Raw genomic sequence first — 27,277 nt, 5'->3', positions numbered from 1 at the left:
CACATTTGACATAAGCCTCTACTTCTTCCCAAACCCTATTCTCCATATACATCTTCAGGAAAGGACCACTTAGAAAGTTTATAGATATTATTAGGCCTGATTCACATAATATTCCAGACATCGCTACCTTGAAAATCAATTGACCAACTCATAATCAAAGGCGCATCAAGAATTTGTCTTTCTCCTACAAAGACATTTTAGGGAGTGTAAGTATATAAAGTATGTATCTACCAAACTTATATGTTTACGATCCTTCATAAAACAGGTCCCTCCTATGAGATTATTGTAGACCTAAGATATATCGAAGTGTATATAACAATTTAAACTTTTAGACGAGTTGATCACACACCTCAACATAGTATCAAATCCAAGTTGAGATCCATCATTAAAGTTCCTTGTCACCCATTAACAAAGAACTTTGGCCCAAGAAAACAAAGCCATACATGCATGTAAGGAAGCATGTTGCTAACCTAACATCAATAAATAAATGTGTCTCCTTTAACAGTTTAAATTTTTAGTTAGACGAAGTATGAACACTTCATTAAAGATGAAAGTAAAAAAAAAAATAGGCATTTAGACACCTAATTTATTTTGGGAGAGAAAGTGGAAAGCTTGAAGAACATCCAATATCATCTCCTCAAAAATATTTCATCTCAAGACTCAACGTCTCCCTTCTATACAAACTATTGAATTCAACCTCTCAAGAGAGGATCTCCAACTCCTCTCTTCTCCCGACATAATTCTTTGGAGAACCAATCCCTCTCTAATCTTCACAAGGTCGTCTACTTCCCTCCCAAAAACAATAATTATGTCAATGAAGTGTTCCTATGGAAGTTTTTCCTGTTGTTTCTCTTCTTCAACCACAAAATCCTAGCCTTTTCTATTCAACCAACCTCTTTGGCCGTAGTTGTAATATCTGTCTGGCCCTTTAACTTCTCTGTTTTGATCATTTCTCCCTCCTTTGAAATAAATCTTTTCATCTCCTCCATCAAGATCTTCAGTTCAACTCCAGATCTAACCGAACAATTTCAGTCGTATAATTGTCACCGGCTTCATATAAGTTTTCCGGAACTTTCACTTTCAAACATGTTTGCTTACCTAGAACACCGTTAAGTCTGTTCATTTGTCATCCATTGGTACTATACAATTACTGCATGATTTCGAAAACGTTTTCAGTTAATTAATGAAGTTATATCCTATCCAAATACTACGTACTTATTGTATGATAAAAAAAATATGTTCATTTGATAGATGAAGTTCTGTTTCCAAGCTCCAACCTATCCAAATTCTGAAACTGTATCAAGAAAGGTCAAAATAGCATACAGTTATATAAGCTCTGTCATCTGACACCCCTAGCTGTCCATAATCATTGAGTCCACTGGCATAAACACGACCATGATCTGCAAAATTAGAGGGTCATTAATTTGTAAGTAAGTCTCTACTAATGCATTAGCAGTCAAACATTATTTTAGCGATAGGTTTGAACTGAACAATCCTATTGGGTCAAATACCCAGAAACAAACTCCTACATTCCTATCACTAGTTATTTCTGAACAAGTTATATCATGAAATAAAATAGACGGATGCTGGTGGACGAGTTTGAATGCAATCTTCTATTAAATAAGCAAAGCTCAAAATCCACTAAAAAGGAAAGCACATAATGACAGAAAAAGTGTTATCCAAAAAAGGAAAATGGAACTGCTATTGATGCTAACATGCATATCAAAAACCAGGCAAAACAAAAGTCAGTATTGACTATTGAATTAGGTGGTTTCGACTATATGGATCTTCTATATCCATTTTGCTCAAGTATCACACCAAATATTCTAACCACCTTGTTCTCTCCCCCTAAACAATAAAATAGCTAGAGAAACATTCATAATGCGAACTGAATTTAAGATGGATAAAAAAAAATTTTAAAAAAATAAGATGGATGAAGAATATTTGGTCCCTGCTTGCGAAGGTGGTATTTCGAGCTCTGGTGGTGGTACTTGATTGTAGGAGTTAGTTAAAACGAGGAAAGATAGAGGTTGTTCAGGAGTTAGAGTTACATGTGTAATGTGAACCTCCTTACACATGTAACAGTAACACTAACTCATGCAACACTAACTCACGCAGACAACCTTCCGCTTTCTCAGATTTTTCGTTGTCAAAATCACCTCTGTACTGGCTAGACAAGTGAAAAAACACGCATTTCTCGGTACATTTGGAACCCATATTGCATTACATGGGAAAGAAAATGCTTCCCTAACCAAAAGTTACTCATAAAAGGACTTGACCAAGAACACTCTATTATTTCTCGGTCCCCACCACCAAACATCAGATTGACTTGCCTATGAAGTATGGCTAATAATCTTTGACACTCATTCATTTCCGATCTTGAAAATTCCTTCTAAATCTCAAAAAGGCTCTCCACCTTGTGTCCCCCTAATTAGTTGAATTATTGGGTTTCTTTGGCAAGATAATTTCGTACAAACTTTGAAATTCATCTTTCAATACTATGTTCCCACACCATTTATATCCCCAAAAATAAACTCTCCTCCCGTGTCTGACCTAGAATGAGATATTTTGCACAAAACAATCGCATCCCTTCATGATATTCCTCCACAAACTACAACTGAATGGCAAAATGATATCTCAAGTCTTCCACCTCCATTCTGTGATCCCAATTTATTGACTATCACCCCCCTCCACAAGACCTGGACTACCACCCCAAACCTCGACAACCATTTTCCTAGTAAAGCTTTATTAGAACTTTTAAATTTTTAATTCCAAGTCTTTCCCTTTTTTTAGGAAATGTAATAGTCTCCGAAGCACCAAATGAAATTTCCTTGCCCCATCCGTTGGAGCATGAAATACAGACATGCAGTAACTAGTAAGTAGGATGCTCGATAAAGTTCTCTTAATAAGCACTTCTGTCCCGCCCTTTGGACTAATAATTTTTCTTTCTCGACCCTCTGAAGAAACGGATTCCACACTATATGATCCTTGTTTGAAGCACCTAAAGGTACAAGAAATGTAGTCAGAAGAGCCAAACCCAGCAATTCAAGACTCAAGCCAACAATGTAATGTCATCCACCTCTCCAACAGGAATAATCTCACACTTCCTCAAATTAATTCTAAGACCTGCCACCATCTGAAACTAAGTGAGAACTTGGCCTAATGAATCCAACTGACTCTCAATTGCACCACAAAAAACTAAGGTATTATCTGCCTCCCTCCGTATTAAGATCGTTTCTATCCATTTTGATGGGGTTGCTTATGGCCAAGCTTATTTTGAGAAGTAGACAGTATCTACCTTTTCCTAGTTGGGAATATGTGTATGCGATTATAGACAGGTTTGAAGCTGAGTGTGATAACCCTGTGGCTGAAGTTAAATTACCCACTCAAACTGGAGGAATGAAGGTTTTATATAACCCCAGCATAAACCTCTAAACACAAAACACGCATAGAAGCTCTTTCTTCCAAAATCTGCAAATAACTACTCTAAACCTGAACCTAGTAACCCGTTTTGGAGAAATAATGGGAAGAAACTTACTCCTTGGTTATTCTTGAGTTCAAGGGGGTATCATCTCTACTCACCCTGAAAAAATAAATTCATCCCTCGTGCTCTAAAGTGAATCTTCCTTGGTTAGTCTCGAGTTCAAAAGGGGTATCGTGTTTACTCACCCTAATCTTCGGCGGTATCTTATGTCAGCCAATTTGACATTTTTTAAGTCTCGGTCTTACTTCACATCCTGATATCTCTGAGGTCTTACCTATAATGACTTTCAAGGAATCTAGTGTTGCTTGTACATCTCTAGACACAGTTTCACCCCTCCCGACTTATCATCGCTGTCCACGGCCAGCATCATGCCCAGATGATTCACATCTGGCACCAGACCATGCATCTACTACACTTATTTCCTCCTAGTACACTGGTTGCACTTGGAAAAGGTATACAGTCCACTCCACCACTCATACTACATTTTACTTCCAAGCATTAGTTCCATAAGTAAACCCATTTGTAATGCATTACTCATCTTGAAAAAAAAATGCAAAAGTATTAGCCTTAGTTTAAAGTTTAAGTTTTTTACTTTCTGGTTTATTTTACTAAAGATAAGTGAGCCAAGCCCACAAACTATATGTTGTATGAATCATCCACACTAGTGAAACAAAAAATAATCCTAAGTATTTCAATATTGTAGCAAGATAGTGTGTAAAGAATATTGTTAGAACCTGTGAGAAAGAGAGAATGAGCTCCGCCACATGCAATTTCACGGAGGTTTTGATTATCAAAAGCAGAAGAAGGCAGAACATTAGGTCTCCATTGCGACTCAAGACTTCCATGCCCTAGCCTGCCATGATCACCGTTCCCCCAAAGGGCTGCGAATCGCTGCTTCCCATTCAATTCAACACTGGAAACTGAAATCCACCTTACAAACCACAATGATCTCTTTGTAACTGCTCTTCCTACTATCATCTTTGTCGATTGAAGGAAGATGTTCAACTTCAATCAATAACTAGTTTATGGCTTAAACTGTTCCAACGTCTACTCCAATGTTCAAACCTTTTACCAACTTCCCTTGTTTCTTTCTTTCTTTTTCTTCTGAGTTATTTTTTCTTTCTATTAAATTAAAATAAAATAAGTGATTCGGAAAAGAAAAAAATATATATTTTGAATAGTGTTTTCTAATAGGCAAATTGCATTTGACTAATTTTTTCAAAAAATATTTGTGAGGTTTAGTTACGAAAAAATAATAATTATCAATGCATTTTTATATTAAAATTAGTTAAGTGTATGTGCTTTTTATGTATATTTTGCGTTAATTAATGATAAATGTATTAAAAAAAATGTTATATTATTAAGTACAAAGCATTAAAAAAGACCTAAAATAAATTTTGACTAATTTTTTCAATAAATATTTGTGAGAGTTAAATTATGAAAAAGAATAGGCACTTTTATTATTAAAATTAGTTAATTGTATGAGTTTTGTATGTGTCAATTAAATAAATATATAAAAAAAATTATTCTAAAAACAAAGGTTTAAATAAATTATTGTTAGAAGCTATAATAATAAAATTCATTTTTTAAAATTTGCAAAATCTTAATAATAAAGATAAAATTATTATTAGTAATAAAGTATTGGTGAAGATGCTGGACTCTTCCTTTACTGCTATAGCACTCCTACTCTACTAAAGAGAGACTTTCTCTTGTTCTCACTCCTATATATTCATATCCCCATTTCCCTTTCACTTCCTGTGTGTGTATCTACAATTCATTCACATGGTTCACTTCTAACAGCTGCTCCCCTTTTTTCTCAGATCTGTTCTTAGAGCTGCTAAAAGGTACATGGGTATTACTTCTTTTTCACTTTTTTTGTGTACGTACGTTTTCAAATTTTCCTGATCTTGGTCTATACAGACAGATCTGATTCTTTTTTCTGTTACTTGTGCAATTATTTGAGATGGGTCAGCGCACTTCTGTTTGTATTCTCGAATTGGGTTTATACATTTTCCGTAGATTTGCTCAGGGATTGAATTTGAATCACAAGATTGTTGCTTTGCATCGATTGTTATTATTAATTAGTATAATTCTGTAGCAACTCTTTTGATTAGAGGTATATAGATGGTAAACTTGTCAGTTTCATCTCAGATCTCTCAACTTCCCTCTGCATTTAAGAATTGATATTTAAGATCTATTGGTGTTATCAGTACTCTACTACTCTGATTGAAAGCAAGAGATAATTAATAACAATTTAGAGTTCAATGTTTATGTCTTTACATAGTAATTCTATTACTTCAATTGTTTGGTTTTGACTTTGGCACGGAGTTTTAGAAAATAAAGGATACTTTCGATCCTTGTGGTCTTAAATATGCCATTAAAATTAAAAAGATGCCAAAAAAAGGAAAAAGACATTCTTTTTGAAATAGATCAAAAAGGAGGGTAACACAAACAAATTGAAACAGATGGGTCATAGATTTGAATTTGAGTATCAATATTCAACCTCCACTACTTAAACTTTAAGTGGACACAAAATTCAATATGACAATTGGTTTACTAACATGATAAGTTGCCAGAAATGCATGAGAGTGATTCAAAGATTTTACTCTTATTATTCTTATTTGTACCTCAGGTGGATAGAGGAAAATTGTGAAGGACTGATAGAATTTACGAGAAAAAATGGCATTAGGAAAGTACTCTAGAGTAGATGGCAGGAAGTCATCAAATTATTGCTCCACCGTAACTATAGTGGTATTTGTAGCTCTATGTTTAGTTGGGGTATGGATGATGACGTCATCATCTGTTGTTCCAGACCAAAATCTAGATTTGTCCTCACAGGGGAAAAAGAATGACCTGTCAACACAGGTAACCGAAGGTAAAGAGAGTTACAATGGTGGCAATGAGAGTAACAACAAAGCTGGTGATGATGGTAATCCAACTGATGAGGGAAAATCGAAACAATTTGAGGATACCCTGGGTGATTTACCTGAGGATGCAACAAAAGGGGATGCCTTAGTTAGTCAAGAAGAAAATCATTCTAATCCACAACAGACAGAATCAACTTCAGAAGTGAAACAGGAAGAGAAATCCACAGAACAGAAAGAGGATGCTGGAGAATCTGAGTCAGAAACTCAATCCGAGAAAGCAACAGATGATTCAGATGACAAAAAGGAAGATGGGCCAAACAAAGTAGATGATAAGGATTCTGAGGCTGGGGAGAAAAATGAAAATAAATCTGTTGGAGAAGAGATCAAAGAAGGTTCTGATGAGAAAAAATCAGTAGAAAACTCAGTTGAACTGAATGATAAAAAGGATCAGGAGGTAGGCCAAGGTTCTGATGAGAAGGCTGATGGTGAGAAGAAGGACCAGTCTTCAAGTGCCGTATTTAGTTCGGGGACTCAGTCAGACCTTTTGAATGAAACCACAACTCAAAATGGGGCATTTTTAACTCAGGCGTCAGAATCAAAGAATGAAAAGGAAATGCAGAAGTCTTCGGGGTCAGATAAAGAAAATAGTTACATTTGGAAACTCTGCAATTCCACTGCTGGGCCAGACTATATCCCTTGCCTTGATAATTTGGAAGCAATTAGGAACCTCAGAAGTACAAAACATTATGAACACCGAGAGAGACACTGCCCAGATAATCCTCCCACTTGTCTTGTTCCACTTCCTGAAGGATATCAACGTTCAGTTGAGTGGCCTACGAGTAGGGAAAAGGTGATATGTTATTTCTGGAATGCTGTTTGAAGTGATTATATCATATTTCCTTTTTCTTGAAGCTAACAGTATTACCTTCTGCAGATATGGTACCACAATGTTCCCCATACAAAGCTTGCAGAAATTAAAGGACATCAAAATTGGGTAAAAGTTAGTGGTGAATACCTTACCTTCCCTGGTGGGGGAACCCAGTTCAAACATGGCGCTCTGCACTATATTGATTTCATACAGCAGGTTAGCACTTGTATTTATCTTTGCTCTTTATTTGCGTGTGTGTTTGTTCCTCTTCAAATCATTAGAGGAACATACATTATACTATATCAGTTCTTGCAGTTGTTTCTGGTTTGTGCAACCTTGTTCTCTTTAGTAGATTGTTCAATGTCTATTCTTTATATACTGTCTTGCCTCTTTCTACTTCCCTTAACTATAACGTGGTGTCTTAGATTCCGAAGCGACAGGTTCTTGTATATAATAGAACTGACTACTTGATTCCAGAAAAAAGAGAGAGAGAGAGAGAAGGAACTGATGTATTAAGAATTGTTACCAGAACCCGGGAATAATAATTCTGCACACAGATCCCATAAACAATTTTGGTGTATCAACAAATCTATTAAGGTCTTTAATATTCTTGCATGGCATTTTGATACTTGAGCTGTTAGAATGTTGAGTTTTAGTTAGGAGTGAGAGTGAGAATGTTAGAATGGTAATTTCCTAATTAGGTATTGTCCCACATTGTCAAATATCAAAAATATTATGATAAGGTCTTTAGTAGGATATTTTCCCACATTGTAAAAAATATCATGTGTATTTGGTTCTTGCAAAGAATTGTCTTGTATCCATCAAATGATCAAGCTATGCTATTTTCACACCACTTTTACATTCTTTTTGCAGTCTTTTCCAGAAATTGCCTGGGGAAAGCAAACTCGGGTTATATTAGATGTTGGATGTGGGGTTGCAAGCTTTGGGGGTTATCTTTTCGAAAGAGATGTTTTGGCCATGTCTTTAGCTCCTAAAGATGAACATGAAGCTCAGGTTCAGTTTGCTCTTGAGAGGGGTATTCCTGCTATATCTGCTGTTATGGGTACAAAGAGGCTTCCCTTTCCTAGTCGAGTCTTTGACGTTGTTCATTGTGCACGTTGTAGAGTGCCCTGGCATATTGAAGGTATTTGATTTTGCATTCTACTCATTCCTGATGCCTTTTCATTGCTCAAAGTAGTGAAGGGGTTAAGTGTGAAGTTCTTCTATTCAGTAGGCAACCTTTGAGAAGAACATAGGTAGTTCTCGGTGTGTGGACTTCCAGCGCCAAAAATATTTCTATATCCGCAATCAGTTCATCTCTATTATTTCGTCTTACAACTGATGAAATTGTGTAACTTGATTTAAATTAAACTTATTTGATCCAACAAACTGTAGGGGGGAAACTTCTCCTGGAGCTCAATCGTGTACTTCGACCTGGTGGACTTTTTGTGTGGTCTGCTACTCCTGTCTACCAAAAGCTTCCCGAAGATGTTGAGATCTGGGAAGGTACTTTGCTTTAACTTATTCAGTTGACTCTTCCATAACTTGGTTAACTGGTCTTGCTGAATGACTGTCTGTTTTTGGCATTTTGACAGCCATGCAGAAGTTGACAAATGCAATGTGCTGGGAACTTGTTTCAAAAACCAAAGATAGAGTCAATGGAGTAGGGGTTGCTGTATATCGCAAGCCTACTTCCAATGAGTGCTATGAACAAAGATCAAAAGACGCTCCCCCGATTTGTCAAGGATCTGATGATCCAAATGCAGCCTGGTATTATTCTTAGAGTGATGGGAACTTCATTTTTAGTATTAATATCAATTATTTGGTTGGATACTGGATTGCAAGGCTGTCTAGAACAAATATTATTTATCGGGTACAAATGCAGGAAACTATTTTCCATCTTATCTGTGGGAATTGTTTTTGTATTGAGAATTGTAGTGAGATTTTTGACTTAATTAGTTCTCTACAGAACCTGTAAGAACTCCTTTTGATGTATAGCATACTCTTGATGCTGATAGTGATACTTATATAAAGTTTTACCTTATCAAAATAGTTGCAGTGAGATTGCATCTATGCTTAACATGATCTAATGAATGGATGCTTTCTTCAGGAATGTGCCTTTACAAGCTTGCATGCATAAAGCTCCTGTTGCCACATCGGAACGTGGATCTCAATGGCCAGAACCATGGCCAGCCAGGTTATCGAAATCACCTTACTGGTTATTGAGTTCCCAGGTTGGAGTATATGGGAAACCAGCTCCGGAAGATTTTACTGCAGATTATGAACACTGGAAACATGTGGTGACAAATTCATATCTTAATGGAATGGGGATAAATTGGTCTACTGTGCGGAATGTTATGGATATGCGTGCTATCTATGGAGGGTAAGTACCGAGTGCTACATTACTTGTTTCCTATCTATAGATCTTCTATCCATCTCTCTGCCTAATATATCTAGCAAAGAAGTTTTGGTTGAAGCTTGTTGCTGACCTAGATTTTATGATTTTAATGGACTAGCAGACAGGTGGCATATGTTTTCATCAAGTGTTGAACTTTTTTTTAAAAACAATCAAACACCATATTTTTTTAAACAAACACCGTTTTCATTGCAAAAGCAGCAATTGTCATGAGATATTATCATCTTTAATGCTGTGTTAATTGGAATGCTCTGCACATTGGTTAGAATATTGTACGTGGTTGGTGCCATCTCAGGAATGATTACATCAATTGTGACTATTTCTATAGCATCTTTCATCGTCTTCAATGGCTTGTGATGTTATACTTCTGTCCCCTTGCAGATTTGCAGCTGCTTTAAGAGACTTGAATGTGTGGGTTATGAACGTTGTCTCAGTAGACGCTCCAGATACACTACCAATTATTTATGAAAGGGGTCTTTTTGGAATTTATCATGACTGGTGTGAATCCTTCAGCACTTACCCCAGATCGTATGATCTTGTCCATGCAGACCATCTCTTCTCCAAGATTAAAACAAAGTAAACATTTTACCTTTAAAATTACTGACTTAAATCAGCACCATTCATTTTCTGTTTCTCTATGTATGTGCTCTGATAGTGCTTTGGTTCTTAAAACTCGTAGGTGTGGTTTACCGGCAATAGTTGCTGAAGTTGACCGCATTTTGAGACCAGGAGGGAAGCTCATTGTGCGTGACAAAGAGGAGACTATAACCGAATTAGAAAGTATGCTCAAGTCTATGCAATATGAAATCAATATGACCTATTCCAAGGACAAGGAGGGGTTGTTGTATTGCCAGAAAACAATGTGGCGACCAAAGGACGTCGAGACACTAATTTATGCCATTGCTTAGCTGCCGTGCATGTGAAGGATGCTGGTTGTGTTCCGTTCGAAGAGGCTTTCATGCCACGGTGACTAGATAGTTTTCTGATTAAATTCCTGTGTAACTTTATTCTTGTCAGGCTATCGCGTACCATTGCCTTAGCAAATTAGTAGTATCATCATTATATATTTGTGGATAGTAAATGCCTTGAGGTTTTGTATTTTGTAATATGGAGGAGGTGAGCATTCTTGCAAGTGTAGATGCCCTGGTTTAGAACGATGGTAAATCTCAAAAGCACCACAAACAAATTCGTTTTCAGATTGAATTGGGCAACAGGCCAATACTCCCTATACTTTGTTTCGTTGAGGAATGTTTGCTTAATTAGGCTTCAAAATTGCACTTTCCAGTGTGTACTCTTTCAAATAATTACAAAACATAGCAATACTGTGCATTTTACAGCACATATACATTTGATACACAGTTTTTGAACTTCATTACCTGAGGTTGAGTTGATAACCGTCGAAACTTGTCATTACAGCACCAACTTTGCACACAGAGACATCCATATCTTTATTTTAAGTGTTTTGTAAATGGATTTTATGAAGATTACTCTTAAAATACCCATCAAGTGGATGGTATAAACGACTTATACTTCAAAACAAGCTTCAAAATGGATTAGTTAATGTCTGAGGAAGAGGAGCAGCAATGAAGGAATGGACTTTGCTAGTGTTTGCAATAACAGGATATTATATGTACAAATCATCTTGCCTGACATCCCAAAAGAACCTAGCTATTTTGAATGTGGAAGCAATACACGAGAACTCTTTCAAGATATATATATAGATATAAAGAATGCATTTTCATTCATGAATTCCAAAGAGATCAAGGTGAGAGGGTAGCAGATAGATGTAGCGGGAGCTGGAAGAAGAGACCTGAAGAGGACGACATATATAGATATATTTCAAGTATGGATCAACAACAATTGGACTACCATCTTCAAGGTAAGATTAAGTATCCTACATCGATTCTCAACATGTCCTACACTGCTTAATTTGGATAGCTGGCATCAAGTAAGAGAAGTTGGCCTATATGTGTGTGTGTGTGGTTGTGAATTTGGCTCTTCTGTTCAAGTACTCTACTAGTGACTGGGTCCTATTTTATCTCAGAAATGTACATACTAGGGGATGTATTATCTGTTTCCATAATAAAAGAGAGCTTAATTTATGGGGAAATGAGTATGATTATCTCAATTTCACAATGAATGAAGGATAAACTTTAAGACAGCATTATAGTGTTGAATAATATATCATCTGATGGGATGTATGGCCCTCATTTCATGTGGAGATCTTTGGTATACATACAGTTTTATTTCCATATATAGCTTCTTGAACTACATTAAGTATAGTTAGCAGAGTGTTATGAGCAATAACTTAATCAATCTGAATGCTTTTGAAGGTCACTTTCAAGTCTTGAGCAATATGTGTACATGTTCTGGCCTTAATTAGCAATGCCACAAACATAAGCAATAAGTGTGTTCTAGTTTTTGCTTCTATAAGACGAAAACATGCACAGCATTGATTTTGAAATTTAAGATCTGATCAGGGAAAAAACATACAAGCAAGTTGGTATCATAGCATGGACTTCATCAATGGCCAGTTTAACATTTTTCTGTATGGTGTGAGTCAATATTCTCTAATTTTCAAGAGGAGAATACAATGCAATATCCTCATTCAATCATTGTCTATCTTATATAATCAGGAGGACAACGAACTTGAAGCCAAAGTATTACGTGTTGGGAAGGCAATCACTGCTGTCATTGTTGAGTTGAGGAAGAAACGGATAATATGTTTGAGACTGATACTCTTTTCTTGAGGCGTGAATTTCTATAGCAGTATAGGTTCCACAGTATTCAGATATTTAAAAATCACCTTCCAATGAGACTTGAACGATCCAAAAATTAAAATCAGCACAAAGGCTAACATCTAGAAGGAAATGAAGCAGATTTAGAAGAAAATTGTTCTAAGCTTGGACAAATAAAGGTAAAAAAACAGCCATCAATAAAGCAAGGGAAGGGATCAAGTTCAAAACCCAAGCCTTGTAGCAGTAAATGTCATATAATTGGACCTTCATGGCAAAAAGAAATTAGAAACATCGTGTTTGTTGGTCATACGTTTTCTTCACTCTGTACGAGTCCAAGTGCTTCTCCTAAATTCAAAGTGTTTCTTATGGTCCTCCTCCCAACGCCTCCGCCGGTGCCTTTCCTCATCATTGCAGAAAACTCCCCATAGTCTATCTGTCCATCCTGCAATTTGTAAGCTCTTTTAGTGGGGAAAACACAGGAACAGACACTAAGAATTAACAGAAGACGGAAGGACAAGTTGCACACAAATTGAGTTGGAAATTGAGAAATGAACTGAACTCATCTAATCATTAAACATCTAAGTTAACCAGTTGAGCTGATAGGAATTCAAACAAAAAATTAAACCTTTTACAAGAGAGAGAGAACTACAGCCTATCTAGCTGAACATAAAAACCAACGCAAAGACCATTCCCTGGAATGGTACATGGCAGATTCTTCTGTTACTAAATACAGTGTAAATCAGTAAACTCATCTTCAGCATTGGTACAGTCAGCACAAGATGAGACTAGGCATGGGAAGGTGTTTGTAATAGTACAGATTTTTCTCCTTCCTTTTTGCAATGGGAGAGCGTTTGTAATAGTACTAGGCATCACTTACTTTGACCATTGACAACCTTTTTCAGCATATACTGCGATGAAGCAAATCGACACCTTTATAAACACTCTTGGATGTTGGACACTACATAACTAAACACCCATCCGAGTGGATCTGGGGTTCCCCAGCAGACTTTTGGTGTATTTATGGGTGTGCAAATAAGCTTGCAAAAGGTTGACTTTATATCATGTGAAAGGTTTAGAGCATCCGACCCTCAAGACAATCGATAAAGCCGCGCAAAATCTTCATAAACCCCATTGAATGTCTTTTAATAAATTGGCAGACATTATGTAACTTAATCAACCCTTACTTCTTATATATGTGCATGATATAAAAAACATAAGAGAATAGAACTTACATTATCTTGATCAATATCTTTAATTATTTCATCAAGATTGAGCTCACTTAGACCAAATTCCTTGCAGGCTTGCTGAAGTTCCTCGATAGTTATGTAGCCACTACCATCTTTGTCAAAGAAAGAGAAGGCTGATAATAGATTCTCTTCTCTTTCCAATTTGTTCAAATGAACAGTAGCGGCAATAAACTCCCCATAGTCTATTGTTCCACTGTTGTCAATGTCTGCCTGTTAAATAAAACATGGTTGGATCTATGTGGTTAAATGAGCGGAAAGTTATAACACACATAAGCACAAGTGAGTGGAAGAAAGACAAGGTGGGCATATCACACAAAAACACAATGAGGATAATTCTTACCGCATCCATAAGATCCTTGATCTCAGACTCCATTAGTTCCGAACCTACTCGCCTCAAACCCTCTTTTAGTTCCTCAAAGGTTATTGTTCCACTATTGTCCGTGTCTAACATTTTGAATAGCTCCTTGAGGCCACCAATCTCCTCTTCTGATAGCCTCTCGGCAATCACCTACAAGTAATAAGAGAATGAGTAAAACAAGAATCAAATATATAACTCAATAATACATTGAACATTGAATTAGAATGATAGTGATTGGACTTCTCAAAATATATATCAGTTAAATAGCAATGAGAAGCACCCCAATCATAATTATAATTTCCACCCAGAAAGAAAAATCTGTTGGCCCATTCAACAACAATGTTCGCAAAAATTAGGACAGCTCATTGAGTTCAAATTATATTTGGTTATTGTATAACGGATTTTCACTTCAAAAGTCATCGGCAACACATTAGCTGAAAGTGAGATAAGATACTTTCAGCAGTATTTAAGTTTCTACACATATTCCCTTTCTTAAGAAATGTAATTGAATGGAAGTTCTTATCTTATTCCAGTAGGTGAACAGTGAATAAATACAATACATAAGGTGCTAACTAAGGAAAGAAATAAAGAGTGATTCCTACAGATCTGCAGTGATCCCTATAAATCTGCTGCCTATATATAGCTATGTATATTACTAGGATTAAGTCTATATACACTCTATAACAAGAAAAAAATGATATTTGCCAAGACTCCGAGTATAAATCGCCACAAGCAGGACACACCGAAAAAAACCCAGCAAAAAGAATATAACTAAATGGTGTGATTGCAGCATCTGTTAAAAATTCAGACATTTCTGGTAAAACTGCAAGAGGATAAACTGTTTGCTCCTTTCCCATTTTAGCTTTTCCCATTCCTTTCTCTCCTTTGGTAAAGTAGGACCAAATTGACATACATTTTGTGATACTGCAAGAATATATATAAGATACAGACTAACAGAGTACATGTTCTCTCACGGAGGTATGGTTCAACAAATAAGAAAATTAGAATAACGGGAAAGGCAATTATCAAGGAAAAAAGGAGAAGAAGATTGAATAAGCACAAAAACCAACTATGTACACTAAGGGAAGGGACAACTATAGTGGTAACTAGTTTATGATCTCGCAATTTGGTATCTATATTCAGGAAAGACACAACTTGATAAAAACAATGTAGGAACCCAAGATAAACCTAGAGATTTGTATGTCCGTACTGTGAGGTACAGATAATACTACTATCACTGGTTTGTCTTAAAGGACCTTATTTAGTAATGGAATATGATGAACTCAACTAGAGTGGGATGTATATAATCCCTTTGGGGACATCCGACAAAAGTGGAACGATATAGAGAGTGGAATGTATATAAGTCCTTTGGGGACATCCTATAAAAGTGGAACAATTCAGAGAGTGGAATGTATATAAAGGATTCAAATAAAGAACCCAACTAGTGTATCATTGTAGCATGGTAGTAGTTATTGTTCATTTACTTGCATTCCTTAATTAGAAATGACGATATACATGGATATAGATGTTATATGAATATGATCTGCATTAACAGCTTCTAGGATGTGGCATACTTCTTCCATACTCCCCATCCCCCAAATAATTTTCAATTCTACCCATATTTCTACACTTCTATACTACTTTTTTGCATTTTCCTGTTTCTTTTAAAACAGCATCTAGATCCAATTTCAGTTTCTTTACAACTGAAGTTCTTGGAACACTATAAAACTGTATGGTAAAAGTTGGTCTAGGCAAGGAGAGTACAGACACTTGTAAGCGGATAACAAACTTTTCAAGAGCTTACACGCAAAGCCATTTTCTTTAGTTTGTTCATTGCTGAGAATTGCTTGAGGCGTGAAAGAACTGCAGAATCAAGAGGTTTATCAGGGGTCATTGAGTCATCCACGATCCACGGATGGCCTGAGTCACAGGAAACAAAAAATGTAAGCTCATTGTAAAAGCCCTTTGTTTCAACATGTTCATGGACATGTTTTTGAAATATGCAACTTCTTGAAGAATGACACTAAGAGGGTAACATCATTTTCCAGAGTCAAATAAGTCCCAGTTTTCACAACTAGAAGGACTTACACAAAACTTCATGGGCAGTTAACCTCCTCTTTGGATTCCTATCAAGAATTTTGCGTATCAAATCCTTTGCACTATCTGAAATTCCAGGCCAAGGTTCGGATTCTAAATCTAGTTTGCCTCGCAGTATCTGACGAAATATTCCCATATCAGTTTCTGGAATCAGGAAAACAATAAGAATTATAATATAATATGAGCATAAAAGACGAACTTTATAACACACTTTATTTCCACCTCAACACCCATAGAAATATAAACCTGGCAATTACAGTACCTGCCCAAAAAGGTGGAACACCACTAAGTAATATGTACAAGATAACACCTGCACTCCATACATCTGATTCAGGTCCATAATGCTTGCATAAAACCTCTGGGGCAACATAATAAGGACTTCCCACAACATCAGAAAATGTTTCACCTGATAACAATAAAAACATCAAGGAACAGAACTGTTTACTTTAGCATAAAAGGTCAAGTACTCCTAAAGTAAGTAGAACAAAAATCAGCAATTCTCAGTAGGACAATGATTGACCAACTGTCCAGAAAAAGATATGATGCAATGAATAATGTCAGGAAGGTTGCTGGGCTTTCACATTTGAAAACATCATATCAGCAAGTGAAAGCAAAAGCTAAGTGCTAGAGACTGAAATAAAACAGAACCTCGCCAGAAACATATAGCAGTAGAAATTAATCAAGTAAATTTTTCATTCAGCAAGGCCAAGTTGAATGGAACAATCACATTCAAAAGGAAAATGGAACGAGACAATTTGAAGAGATACTCATACCAAGATTAGAAGGACCAGTAAACAAATTGAAGTTACAAATGTCATCATCAGATTTAAGACACAATTATCATTTTCATGTTCGAGAACACTCTCTAAATAGATTGTCTGGCATTCACAAACTTGGTAAGCTATGTACTATTCAGTCAGAACACTAGTAATAAAGCAATAAAAAAAAGGACACTTATACGAACAATTTTGCTTCGGTAAAGTACTTTCTAGAACTGTACATACACAACTACTGTTATAATGCAATTATGCAAATCCTGCAGATCCAAAAGTTGAGGAGAAGAAATAAAAAGTGGGAATCTCCATTTAAAATAACAAATTAAGACTTGACCAACTTCTGAATACCTATTCTTCCGTCATTAATTCCATATAATTCAAATCATTAACAAAGAAAGACTCAAGTTTGTTCTTAAAAAAAGATAATATTAGTAATAAGCTAAAACCTTAGTGGTCAAATTAGAGAAGCATCTCAGCTATCATAAGAATAAGAGAAGTAGGTAATCCCCTTAGTAACTGTCCCTAAGAAAAGAAGTATTTTTCCATCATGAGCATTACAAGAATCACAGTTTCTCAGTCTAGCTGCAAACTTAAAGGCATCATGAATCACCATTTACTTGATAACTGATTTGTTTGTGAAAATCATGAATTCCTATGATCAAGGATTATGCTAACAATCAAGCAGTTAAAAGAAAAGATATGCTTTCCACTCCTCAACATAGAGAACAATATCAAGAAAATAAATATCAGAAAAAAGATGATCAAACCAAAATCCCTTAGTTGATGACTAAGGGGAATGTACCTGGCTTATAGAAAACAGAAAGGCCAAAATCAGTGGCCTTGAGAGCAGCATCCTCTTGAGAACTAAGAAACAAGAAATTCTCAGGCTTTAGATCTCTATGCATAACCCCCAATGAATGGCAAGCTTCCACCACCCCAACAATTGTTTTGATCAATTTAGCAGCTTCTTTTTCACTATATTGCCCCTTTTCAACAATCCTATCAAAAAGCTCCCCACCAGCACAAAGCTCCATAACTATATGTACATATAAAGCATTTTCGTAAGTACCCTTTATTCTAACAACATTTGGATGCTCAGATAGATGGTGCATTATCTGAATCTCCCTCCAAACATCTTCATAATCTTCCTTACAGATGAGCTTCTTCTTTGGTATAGTCTTGCAAGCATAAAGATTAGAAGTTGATATTTCAGTACAAAGATAGGTAGTTCCAAACTGACCTTGACCCAATATTTTGCCTAGAGTGTAAAGACTCTCAAGACTTTGAGTTTTGTAAGGAAGAACCCAAAAATGCTTAGATGGGGTTGATAAAGATGATGTTTTTGTCTTGGCAGGATCTGAGGAATCCATAGATGTGGTCCTCTGAACTGAATCTTGATTCTCAGAGCTTAAAAATGAAAACTTTACTAATTATCAAGACCTTTTTTTTTCTCTTTGGCAAGATTTTACCTCTCTAGATTCCCTCTCCTTTTCTGTGTGCACTTCTGACACTTTGGTCAGAAATATGCTTGGTGACTCAGATGACCAAGTCTACTCTCATTTCTCTTTTTGATGACTTTAATATCCCTCATAAAAAATTAAAATGTCGAACAGATACATTGCATATTTATGTAAAAAAAAAATCGTCTTTTTGGTATGTATTTCGCAAATACACGAAATATTAGCTTATTTGACGAATATATCAATGCATATTTGACATTCGGTATATATGTATTTTTTATATTAGATATATGTATTTAAATATACTTTATGTAATTGATACTTTATACATTAAATTAGTATTATATGTACTAGATAAAATTGATATTGAATACCTCAAATAGATATTAAATACATTGAGTGAAATTGATACTATATAAAAACATAGTACTAGTTAGAAATAGTGAAATTGTGAAATATAGATACATTGTGAAAATTTTAATACAAAAAACCATTGTTAATACTGTCAATTAGAAATCACATATGAAGTGAATCAGGAATATAATTACTTGAATTTGATATTTTGTCATGATGAAGAGTTGATAAAAGAGAATTTAGATTTCTTGTGTTGTTTTTTTTAGCTTTCGGATATGTAAAATCTTCAAAGATTGTTATAGGCGTGATTTTCTCAACTAAAAATAGACCACTTTTAAAGATGCACATATCTTAGATACACCAATTAGCAGGGTTGTTCAAAACTTAGCCATAACCAACAAATCTATCACAAAATTGGCTCGACTTATTAGAATTAGGTTAACGGATAAAAAAATTATAGTTAACAATTTATTAGTGCGAAAACTAATTACTCAATTATATGCTAAATTTAACCTATTAAAAATGATAATAATTACATTTTTACCAGCAATATATTTGTAAAATAAATGCTTATGTGCGTGCACCCTCAAAATTTAGACTTTCATGTATTTTCCATTATGATTTACAATCATAGAATTATCTGCTTAAGTAAAGTAAAAAAAAAAAATGTTTTGCTTGATGTGAAATCAACATATTGGTGAATGAAAATAAAAGAAAGAAGCATAAAATGATTGAACCAATACATCTCGATAATTACTAATCTGATATCAAATCAGCTGATAGCTTGTTGATCGACTCACACATTAATATATTAAAAAATAGATATCTAATAGGTTAAATTATTAAATATAATTATCTCTCCGATCTGTTATCAATCAAATCATATATATTTAAAATTAACCTCAAACAATCTATATACTTATTGCCATAATCATTTCATTGATTAATTAGCACTTATAATAGCTTGGTTTATGAAATTTGCTCTTTAATGTTACCCCTCAAATTTGAGCCAAAGTAGAGTGCAAATGTTCTAGACCTTACTAGACTTTACAAGATGTGTACTATTCTTTCTTCCACATGATGAAATATATTGCATCCAACATATAAATTAAAAATGGTCGATGCAAATACTAGTAATCTCCACCTTCTTTTTTGGTCTTCAATCTTTCCTTCCTCCTTTTTCTAAAAAAAAAACCCTACCTTTAATCTTGAAACTAAAAGGATACGGCCATTCATAGCTTAGAACTCTCCATTTACAAGACTCTGGAGTTGCTATCATCGCTGGACTAATTCACAGCTTTTGGTACACTATCCCAACATCCTCCTTTTTCTTATTGCTATTATCTATTTACTTTTATGGTGTTGTATGTCACTGTTAGAAATAAGTGCCTAATTTAGTCAAGAATTAAGCCTTATAAGTCTTAAAGATCAAACCTTCTTTTTAGTAGAACTGAATAGGTACAGACAATTCATTTAACTGAATTGGGATTGAGCCTGTAGTTGATTGATTTACTTTTATGGTGCTGTATGTCAGTGTTAGTATCATTTAATCAAGGATTTGCTTTAAAAGTCTTAAAGATCAAACCTTTTTTAGTATAACTGAATAGGTACAGACAATTGAGGCTGTAGTTGACTGATTTACTTTTATGGTGTTGTATGCTAGTGTCAGAATAATTTAATCAAGAATTTGCCTTAAAAGTTTTAAAGGTCGAACCTTTTTTTAGTAGAAATGAATAGATACAGACAATTCATATAATTGATTTGGGAATGAGGCTGTAGTTGGTTGATTTTACTTTTATGGTGTTTCTTTGAAGTAGATACCTAAATACTAAGTATAGCTCCTAACAATCTATCTTCCGGGGGCGTACAAAGATTCTTTCATGGCCTGGGCTATTAATTTACCTACTAAAATATCACCCATCACTACCCAACATCCCAGCATCACAATTCCATTTTTGTCTAAATTACAGAGTAAATGAGCTTCTAAATGTAGTATTTCATTAGTTGCTTTTTCAGGGTCTTGACTTGTCACATGAGTATGAATTTCATATTTCCATATGTGAAAAGAAGTATAAATATCTTTATATATAAATATCTTTATATACAGCCGCCTTTTTCAGTAAAGCGAGTCATTCAAGTATGCCCGAAAAACATTAAAAGTCAAGCCTTTTACTTCATTGTTCAAGCTAAAGCCTACTTTTCTTTCAAGTCCGCCTTAAGAGAAAACTACTTCTTTCGGGTTACAGGTCGGTCACTCTCAGTTGTTCTTACGAAAGATTCTCGCACTCGATTCAGTCTGTTTGTTGAGACCCGTGAAGGATAATGACAAAAGACTAGATTTCGCTCTTTCTAGATCGCATTTATAGTTTAGAGTTCCATACCCAGGCAATCCACTTGCCAACTGATCCGAGTTTGAATTGGGGAACAAACGATCTAAGTAAGGAGGTAGTTCCAGGAAGGTAGCGACTAGCGATAAAGAAGAATCTTAACTTCGTGTCAGCCCTAATGTAACTGAAGGAAGTGGAAAACCCGCTATATGAGAGCAAAACCTTCTGTGTATAAGAAGAAAAGCTTAATCGAGTGAGGTAGGATGTAGATTGAGCGCAATTAGCTCATGAGTGATTATTTCGCTTTGGAAGGAAAAAAGCATGTCAAACAAGGTCATCACTCAGCTCTCAGGCTGTCTGCTTAACTGTCAATTTGCTTCTGACCATCAAATGACTTATATTCTTTTTGGCATATGTGATTTTGGCACAAATCTTTTTGGCTCTATAAAAAAAATAGCGAGGGCAGAGTTTTTTTTTTTTTCATGCCGTCAAAGAGTTGAACAATGTTTTTTTTGTGTTGTCAAAGATTTGAATAATGAAAATAGATTACGAGTGCCCGATCGAATTGATCACCTCATGTGGTTGTATTTGGATATGTTGGAAATTTTGTGGGTTTTAGCTGATTAAGCTTCGTCATTATCTGGTACAGAGGGAATGTTTCACTTGGTAGTTTAGCTTGCATAGATTATAAAGGTGGTATATCTAGAATGAGTTTAATTATCATTCCTATAAAGCATCTTTATTTTTGTAGAAATCTTTTGGGTGACTGATCTTTACCTCATCAATGTTTACAAGTTAAACTCATTTTTGAATTGACTAAAACGGTTCAAGGTAGAAACTAACCTCAGAGCTGCCTTTTAGATTTCTCGTCTTGCATGTTGTTGCTATACAAACTGTTAGCTGGTATATTTTTGTTTCCTGTTTACAGTTATAGTCGATTTTTATGAAAGAGATTTCTTCGGGAATGGTCGTTCTGCTCTATGATAATTTTCTAATAAAGAACTTCTCATGGAGCTAGGATAGTGTGGTACAAGTTATGGATGTTTGTGCTAGAGCTAGGTTTATACCTGAATTTTGAAGAAGGGGATGTGGATTTTGAAGAAGTGGAATATAACATGGGTGTAAACCTTGGAGATCAGGACGAGTAAAGCTATTGCTTCCAAGCTGCATAAACTGGCATAGTTACCCGGTACTTGTAGCAAGTACCTGGTGGAATTATTGAGATACACGCAAATTGACCCAGATGTGGTCAGTTCACTAGCCAGCTTTTTTCCTTGAAGTCTGTCTTGAAGGTCTTGACTTTCTTCAGAAGTTTTACTCGGTAGGCAGAATAGTTTGCATGGTTTTTGCAATTTCCTGGAATCCAGCTTGTCAACACAAAGCTGTATGCTGATTCAGGAGTTCCCTTTTTATTTCTTTGTGTGTTATTTGCATGTTTTTGGTTTTAAACTTCTGTGTCTTAGTTCGACATACTTTGATGTTTTTGGAGTTGAAAACTGAACAAGGAACAATATTACTACTAACGACTGTAAATTGAACTGCATTTGTATACTAACTTGTAGCTTTTGTTTGCAATCTGATTATGGACACAAGAAAAGGGAGGCATTATGTCAACCTTTGGGACTTTTTAGTGTTATGTAGTTGGTGATCCAACTGGTTACCCTTCATGATTTATTTTGCTTTCTGATTGCTTAGTGTCATAGGTCTGAGATTGCTGGCCGATTTTCCTTTCTGGCATTCTTTGATTTAAGTTCTGTAAGTAAGTTTGGGCCATCAAGCAGTATCAGATAGTACTCTTTTTTGGGGTTGTTTTGCAAGAATATATGAGATTTGCTCATTTCATTGTGCATTTGCAAAAATGATTTCAAGGTTGGGCAGATATTACTTTGCTCAGTGTTTTTGTGTTGAACACAAAGTAAGCAACTTCAAACTACTTTGTAATATTTACCTAAAACTACAATCTAGGCTGTTCTGTGGCAAATACAAACTTCTTATCGTGTTTGAGTGTGAAGCAATTTGAAACGTCTGATTGTTAGATGCTACGGAAATCTATTTTCTAACTGTGGTTCCTTTCTTCTTCCTCAGGAAAAACACAAGAGAAAAAAGTAATTAACAATGTTTGGAGTAGTGTTCCCAAATCGAAGCTTCCCTATGGATATCTCCACCTTTGCTCAAATAGACCCCACCCATTGGGTCCTTGACATGAACACCTTTGTTGGTGAGTTCCATAACCAAAACCCAAAGATAATTTAAACATTCTTCACTGATCAGACAAGACTGTTTGTACTTTTCCACTTGACAATTGCATTACATGTGCAGGGGAAGCATATGATTCGATTCGAGAAGTCTGCATATTCCTCCTCAACAACTTCACGCTGCCACCAGACAAGGCCCTCGCTGTGTATATCCAATCCCCTGGCTCACCTTTCCTCTTTTGTGGTGCAGTCACACTGACTCGACCCTCTGCTGTGCTGTCGCTTCCTTGGCCAGAGCCCGGTGGGCAACTGCAGCTCACTGCTGATGCAACTCCAATCTCTGCAAAGATAGGTGTTTCAGTTGAGGATCTTGCAACACTTCCCTCCCTTGATGTGGCTGCAGGGCAGAAAATTGAGAGGTTGGCACTGAAAGTTGGCGAGAATTTATTCAATTTTATGCAGTCATTTTGTGGAGTGGATGGCAGTAAGCTGGTGGTGCCTATGGATATATTGGATCGCTGGTTCAAGAAATTCCAGGAACGTGCAAAGCGAGATCCAGAATATTTGAAGGGCTTCGCTTTGTAGTTGGGATGGCTGGGAAGGACATCTGCATGTATGAAGTTTCCTCTGTTTTCTCTTTGGAGGATTGTCATGAGAATATAATGAGTTAATTGTTGTAGGATTGTGGTACGCCATTGTTCAGTATTTGGTTAAAACTTTGGGCGACAACCGTTGTCTAATGTTTGATTATTAGAAATGAATTACAATCTTATCATTTCAGTTCCATTAGAAGGGTGTAAATCAGCTTCTTGTCTTTGTTGTGCTAATTATGTTCAGAGCTTTGAGTTCAAAAGGAAAGAAAAGGAATATCCAGTTAGGAAAACCCCATTTCTGGTGAAGTGTTAAGTGAAATGTCTTCTTAGAAAGAAGTATGCAGATATCCTTCCATTAGGCTTTCAGATAGAAGCATTTGACCCTGCAATCTCAATACAAGGAAGGAATACTAGTAATATTTTTTGAAAAATTTGTTGATGGGGCCAAGTGCTGTTATTAGTTGTACAGAACATCAAAATCAGAGACTATACTGAAAATGAGAAATGGTAAACTTAAGCATCATCATGTGTGATATGAAACTCTCCACTTGCATGAACTTGCTTAACTTGTTTTTCATACTCGTCTTCTTCATCCTCCTCCTCGTCTTCTTCTTTGGTCTCTCCGTCTTCTTCCTCTTCTTCAGTTCCCCAGCCAAAGTGCGGAACTGGCCTTGATGGAGGTGGTGGATTTCTTGCCTCTGATACAATTTTCATGATCTCCTCAATGCTCTGAAGGGAGAATGTTGGATTGTCTCTTTTGTAATATACTGCTTGAGCTGATTCTGTAAGTTCTTTTGGCAAGCTCTTCAAAAACCATGGATGGTTCTTGATCTCTTTTAGTGTGATTCTCTGCCCAACATATATCATACATTAGTAACACAGCAGCATATGTAGAAATTTCAGCAAGCGGTGTTAACATTTAATAAAGGCACAATACATGAATTTCCCTTTTAGTTTGACCTCAACTGACATCTATGCCCTTCAATTTTGGATGTACATAAATAAACCTTAAACCCTGTTTAAAGTTGAACAAGTAGACACATATGTCCTATGTGGCGTCTTACATATACTAGTGTTCAACTTTATACAAATTCAAATGTCTACACTTAAATTAAGTTGGATATTATAGATTTCAAGTTAAAAAGGACATTTGTTGCAACATAAATTATACTACAATTGTTTATTGCATAAATCATATAATACCCTGGCAGGACTGGCAACAAAAATGCGAGAAAGAAGGTGTTTGCAATCATGAGATATATGGACGTAGTCTGGGATTTTGTATTGAACACCCATTATTCTCTGCAAAAACGAAAAGCACCATATATTAATATTATAAAGTGCATATGTCAATTTATTTTATTTTATTTAAAAAGAGAGAAAACTCACTGAAATAGTTTTTCTGAAATTCTTGGGATCATCTACATCTTCAAAAGGATATCCTCCCACCAACATGACATATAAAGTCACTCCACATGACCATACATCTGCAGACTAATAAAAAAAGGAAAACATCTTTTTAATATCATATAAAAAATACTTAGATATATAAAGGCCGGTAGAGTAGGTATACTTAACCAATAAAATGACATGTTTAATTAACTAGGGATCACTCAAAAAATTATAATTAACTTCAAGGATAAGGTACAATAATATATGTTATCTTGATTATTTTATAAGTCACCATCACATGATTTCACATGCTTGTTTTTACAACCTGCATTATTTCACTTAGATTTTAACCAACAAAAAGATTGATACTATGTTACCTTGCCATCATATTCACGGCGTGATAGAACCTCGGGTGCAATATATGCTGGTGTTCCAACAGTCGATTTGGGACGTGAATGCAACACAGACGACTGCAATGTGATCATGACTAAATTAGTACGGTATATATAGATAGAGCTACATATATCGAATATATTTTATAGTACCTTGGAGTAACCAAAGTCACAAATTTTAAGACGAGGTGCTGGACTTCCATCTAACAGTGTGTTTTCCAATTTCAGATCTCTGTGACAGATTTGCTGTACAATATTGATTAGTATAAATTATCAGTGAAGGATGATACTATATAATAGAAATGAAATGAAAGAAGTACCATGTTGTGGCAGTAATGGACTCCAGAGATCAACTGTTGAAAAAAGTATCGAGCTTCAGGTTCACTGAATCTCCCAGCTTGACAGATGCGATCAAAGAGTTCACCACCAGCTGCATACTCCATTACTATTCCCAAATGTGTTGATGTTAATAACACCTCTTTGAAACGAATAATATTTGGATGTCTTAATGATCTGTGATTTATGATTTCTCTCGCCACATTCTCATCAATCTACAACCAATTAAACTACTAGTATTAGTATTATTTATTTATTTATATATATAAGCAGAAAACAGAGCAGGGTACCTTGCGGCCTCGTTCAATGTATTTCATGGCAACAAGCTGTTTAGTTTCTTTGTGCCTCATGAGCCTGGCCACACCAAAATTACCAGATCCCAATTCCTTCACAACTTCGTAATTCTGCATCTTCGCTAGCTAATTCGATATATCTGCAGATATGGATTTGTTGTACGTGTTGTATATATGGGCAATATAGATTGGTAAATAATTGATCAGGTGATGTATTTATAGGTGGCTAGTGGGATTGATGAGTTTATGACTTATGGATGAAGTGATTAAAACTGGCAACTGGCAACTGGAAACTGGCAACTATATATATATATATATATGAACGGTAAGGTGCAGTTCATCAAGCCTGCTCTTGATTAACATTTAACATGTACACTACTGAAGAGCACGTGGGGGTGGGCCGGGGAGGAGTAAAGAGTAATGGTATGGGATTCCACATTCCAAGTCCCACTCATCACCACTTCCATATATATATATATATTTTAAACAAATTAATCAATCAATCAGCTAGTGGGAAGAAAACATTAATTGTCAAGTGACTCGTTTGATTGGAAATAAGTTACATTATTCCAAGATTAATTATTCAATGACTATCTAATACCTCCAACCAAACCTAAGATAAAATAATAATGTGCTGTAAGTTCATTACTAGCTAGTGTGTACATCATGATGACAATTAAAGTTGAAGATTTGGATCTATAAAAACGCCGCTCTCCAAGGAAGTGCAGATGTGGGTGGTCACACTTTGACTTTTAGTTTTACACCATATATACTAGTATATCTTTTCTGCTAAGCAATTTATATATTATTATTATTATTATTATTATTATTGGTCAATCGATCGGTCGCTTGAATATATCATACTATAGCTATGAATTATTTGAATCGATCTCTGGTTACTTACTCCATCACAACCTTATTCCATTCATGAGTCTGTGATTAGCTTATTTCTGAAATATGCTTAATTTTCTGACTTATGTCTGTGGCAAAGTTAGGACTTAGGAGACAGAGATGCCGCCTCTGCCTCTATCTCTATCTCTATCTCTATCTCTATCTCTATCTCTATCTATCTTCTTTTTATACA

At 35.6% G+C, this 27,277-nt stretch overlaps 7 protein-coding genes across 10 annotated transcripts in view; 2 read left to right on the top strand and 5 right to left on the bottom strand.

Moving 5' to 3' along the window:
• LOC125819677 (ultraviolet-B receptor UVR8) overlaps positions 1-4,531 on the bottom strand; it is a 30,591-nt gene extending 26,060 nt beyond the window's left edge. For all 3 annotated transcript variants that reach the window (XM_049499144.1, XM_049499145.1, XM_049499146.1), the window contains exons 1-2: positions 4,219-4,531; positions 1,324-1,400 (exon numbers count right to left, since the gene is read on the bottom strand). In XM_049499144.1, the coding sequence (XP_049355101.1) occupies positions 1,324-1,400; positions 4,219-4,462 (321 nt within the window). In that variant the 5' untranslated portion in view covers positions 4,463-4,531. The remainder of the gene's footprint in view (positions 1-1,323; positions 1,401-4,218) is intronic.
• Positions 4,532-5,137: 606 nt separating this feature from the next.
• On the top strand, positions 5,138-10,755 carry LOC125819671 (probable methyltransferase PMT26). Of its 2 annotated transcripts, none has more exons than XM_049499137.1 (9): positions 5,138-5,328; positions 6,117-7,201; positions 7,286-7,435; positions 8,093-8,363; positions 8,615-8,725; positions 8,815-8,989; positions 9,330-9,602; positions 10,017-10,211; positions 10,315-10,755. In XM_049499137.1, the coding sequence occupies exons 2-9, from the start codon at positions 6,164-6,166 to the stop codon at positions 10,541-10,543; spliced, it is 2,442 nt and encodes an 813-aa protein (XP_049355094.1). In that variant the 5' UTR covers positions 5,138-5,328; positions 6,117-6,163; the 3' UTR covers positions 10,544-10,755. The 2 variants fall into 2 exon arrangements, with proteins under 2 accessions (XP_049355094.1, XP_049355095.1); XM_049499138.1 differs by having other exon boundaries at positions 5,261-5,336.
• Positions 10,756-12,430: 1,675 nt separating this feature from the next.
• Positions 12,431-18,367, bottom strand: LOC125819673 (calcium-dependent protein kinase SK5-like). The gene is made up of 7 exons (XM_049499140.1): positions 17,654-18,367; positions 16,338-16,481; positions 16,067-16,219; positions 15,783-15,898; positions 13,961-14,128; positions 13,606-13,830; positions 12,431-12,815 (listed from the first exon to the last, which is right to left on the bottom strand). Exons 1-7 carry the CDS (start codon positions 18,219-18,221, stop codon positions 12,678-12,680), a joined length of 1,512 nt encoding a protein of 503 aa, XP_049355097.1. The 5' UTR covers positions 18,222-18,367; the 3' UTR covers positions 12,431-12,677.
• LOC125819470 (calcium-dependent protein kinase SK5-like) lies at positions 15,611-18,221 on the bottom strand. The gene is made up of 5 exons (XM_049498896.1): positions 17,654-18,221; positions 16,338-16,481; positions 16,067-16,219; positions 15,783-15,898; positions 15,611-15,706 (listed from the first exon to the last, which is right to left on the bottom strand). Exons 1-5 carry the CDS (start codon positions 18,219-18,221, stop codon positions 15,611-15,613), a joined length of 1,077 nt encoding a protein of 358 aa, XP_049354853.1.
• A 4,710-nt stretch (positions 18,368-23,077) lies between the features above and the next one.
• Positions 23,078-23,973, top strand: LOC125819680 (protein OPI10 homolog). Its single transcript, XM_049499150.1, has 2 exons — positions 23,078-23,210; positions 23,312-23,973. The coding sequence occupies exons 1-2, from the start codon at positions 23,108-23,110 to the stop codon at positions 23,770-23,772; spliced, it is 564 nt and encodes a 187-aa protein (XP_049355107.1). The 5' UTR covers positions 23,078-23,107; the 3' UTR covers positions 23,773-23,973.
• Positions 23,974-24,177: 204 nt separating this feature from the next.
• On the bottom strand, positions 24,178-26,341 carry LOC125819678 (serine/threonine-protein kinase SAPK7-like). Its single transcript, XM_049499147.1, has 7 exons — positions 26,191-26,341; positions 25,885-26,115; positions 25,718-25,810; positions 25,550-25,642; positions 25,170-25,274; positions 24,984-25,082; positions 24,178-24,629 (listed from the first exon to the last, which is right to left on the bottom strand). Exons 1-7 carry the CDS (start codon positions 26,308-26,310, stop codon positions 24,294-24,296), a joined length of 1,077 nt encoding a protein of 358 aa, XP_049355104.1. The 5' UTR covers positions 26,311-26,341; the 3' UTR covers positions 24,178-24,293.
• Positions 24,294-26,310, bottom strand: LOC125819468 (serine/threonine-protein kinase SAPK7-like). Its single transcript, XM_049498895.1, has 7 exons — positions 26,191-26,310; positions 25,885-26,115; positions 25,718-25,810; positions 25,550-25,642; positions 25,170-25,274; positions 24,984-25,082; positions 24,294-24,629 (listed from the first exon to the last, which is right to left on the bottom strand). Exons 1-7 carry the CDS (start codon positions 26,308-26,310, stop codon positions 24,294-24,296), a joined length of 1,077 nt encoding a protein of 358 aa, XP_049354852.1.
• Positions 26,342-27,277: the final 936 nt, after the last annotated feature.

This window comes from Solanum verrucosum, unplaced genomic scaffold (assembly GCF_900185275.1).
Source record: "Solanum verrucosum unplaced genomic scaffold, falcon-dt-bn FXZP01000255.1, whole genome shotgun sequence".
Lineage (NCBI taxonomy): Eukaryota > Viridiplantae > Streptophyta > Magnoliopsida > Solanales > Solanaceae > Solanum > Solanum verrucosum.
The sequence above is the reverse complement of the archived record's forward strand: the minus strand, read 5'-3'. Positions and strand labels throughout refer to the sequence as shown.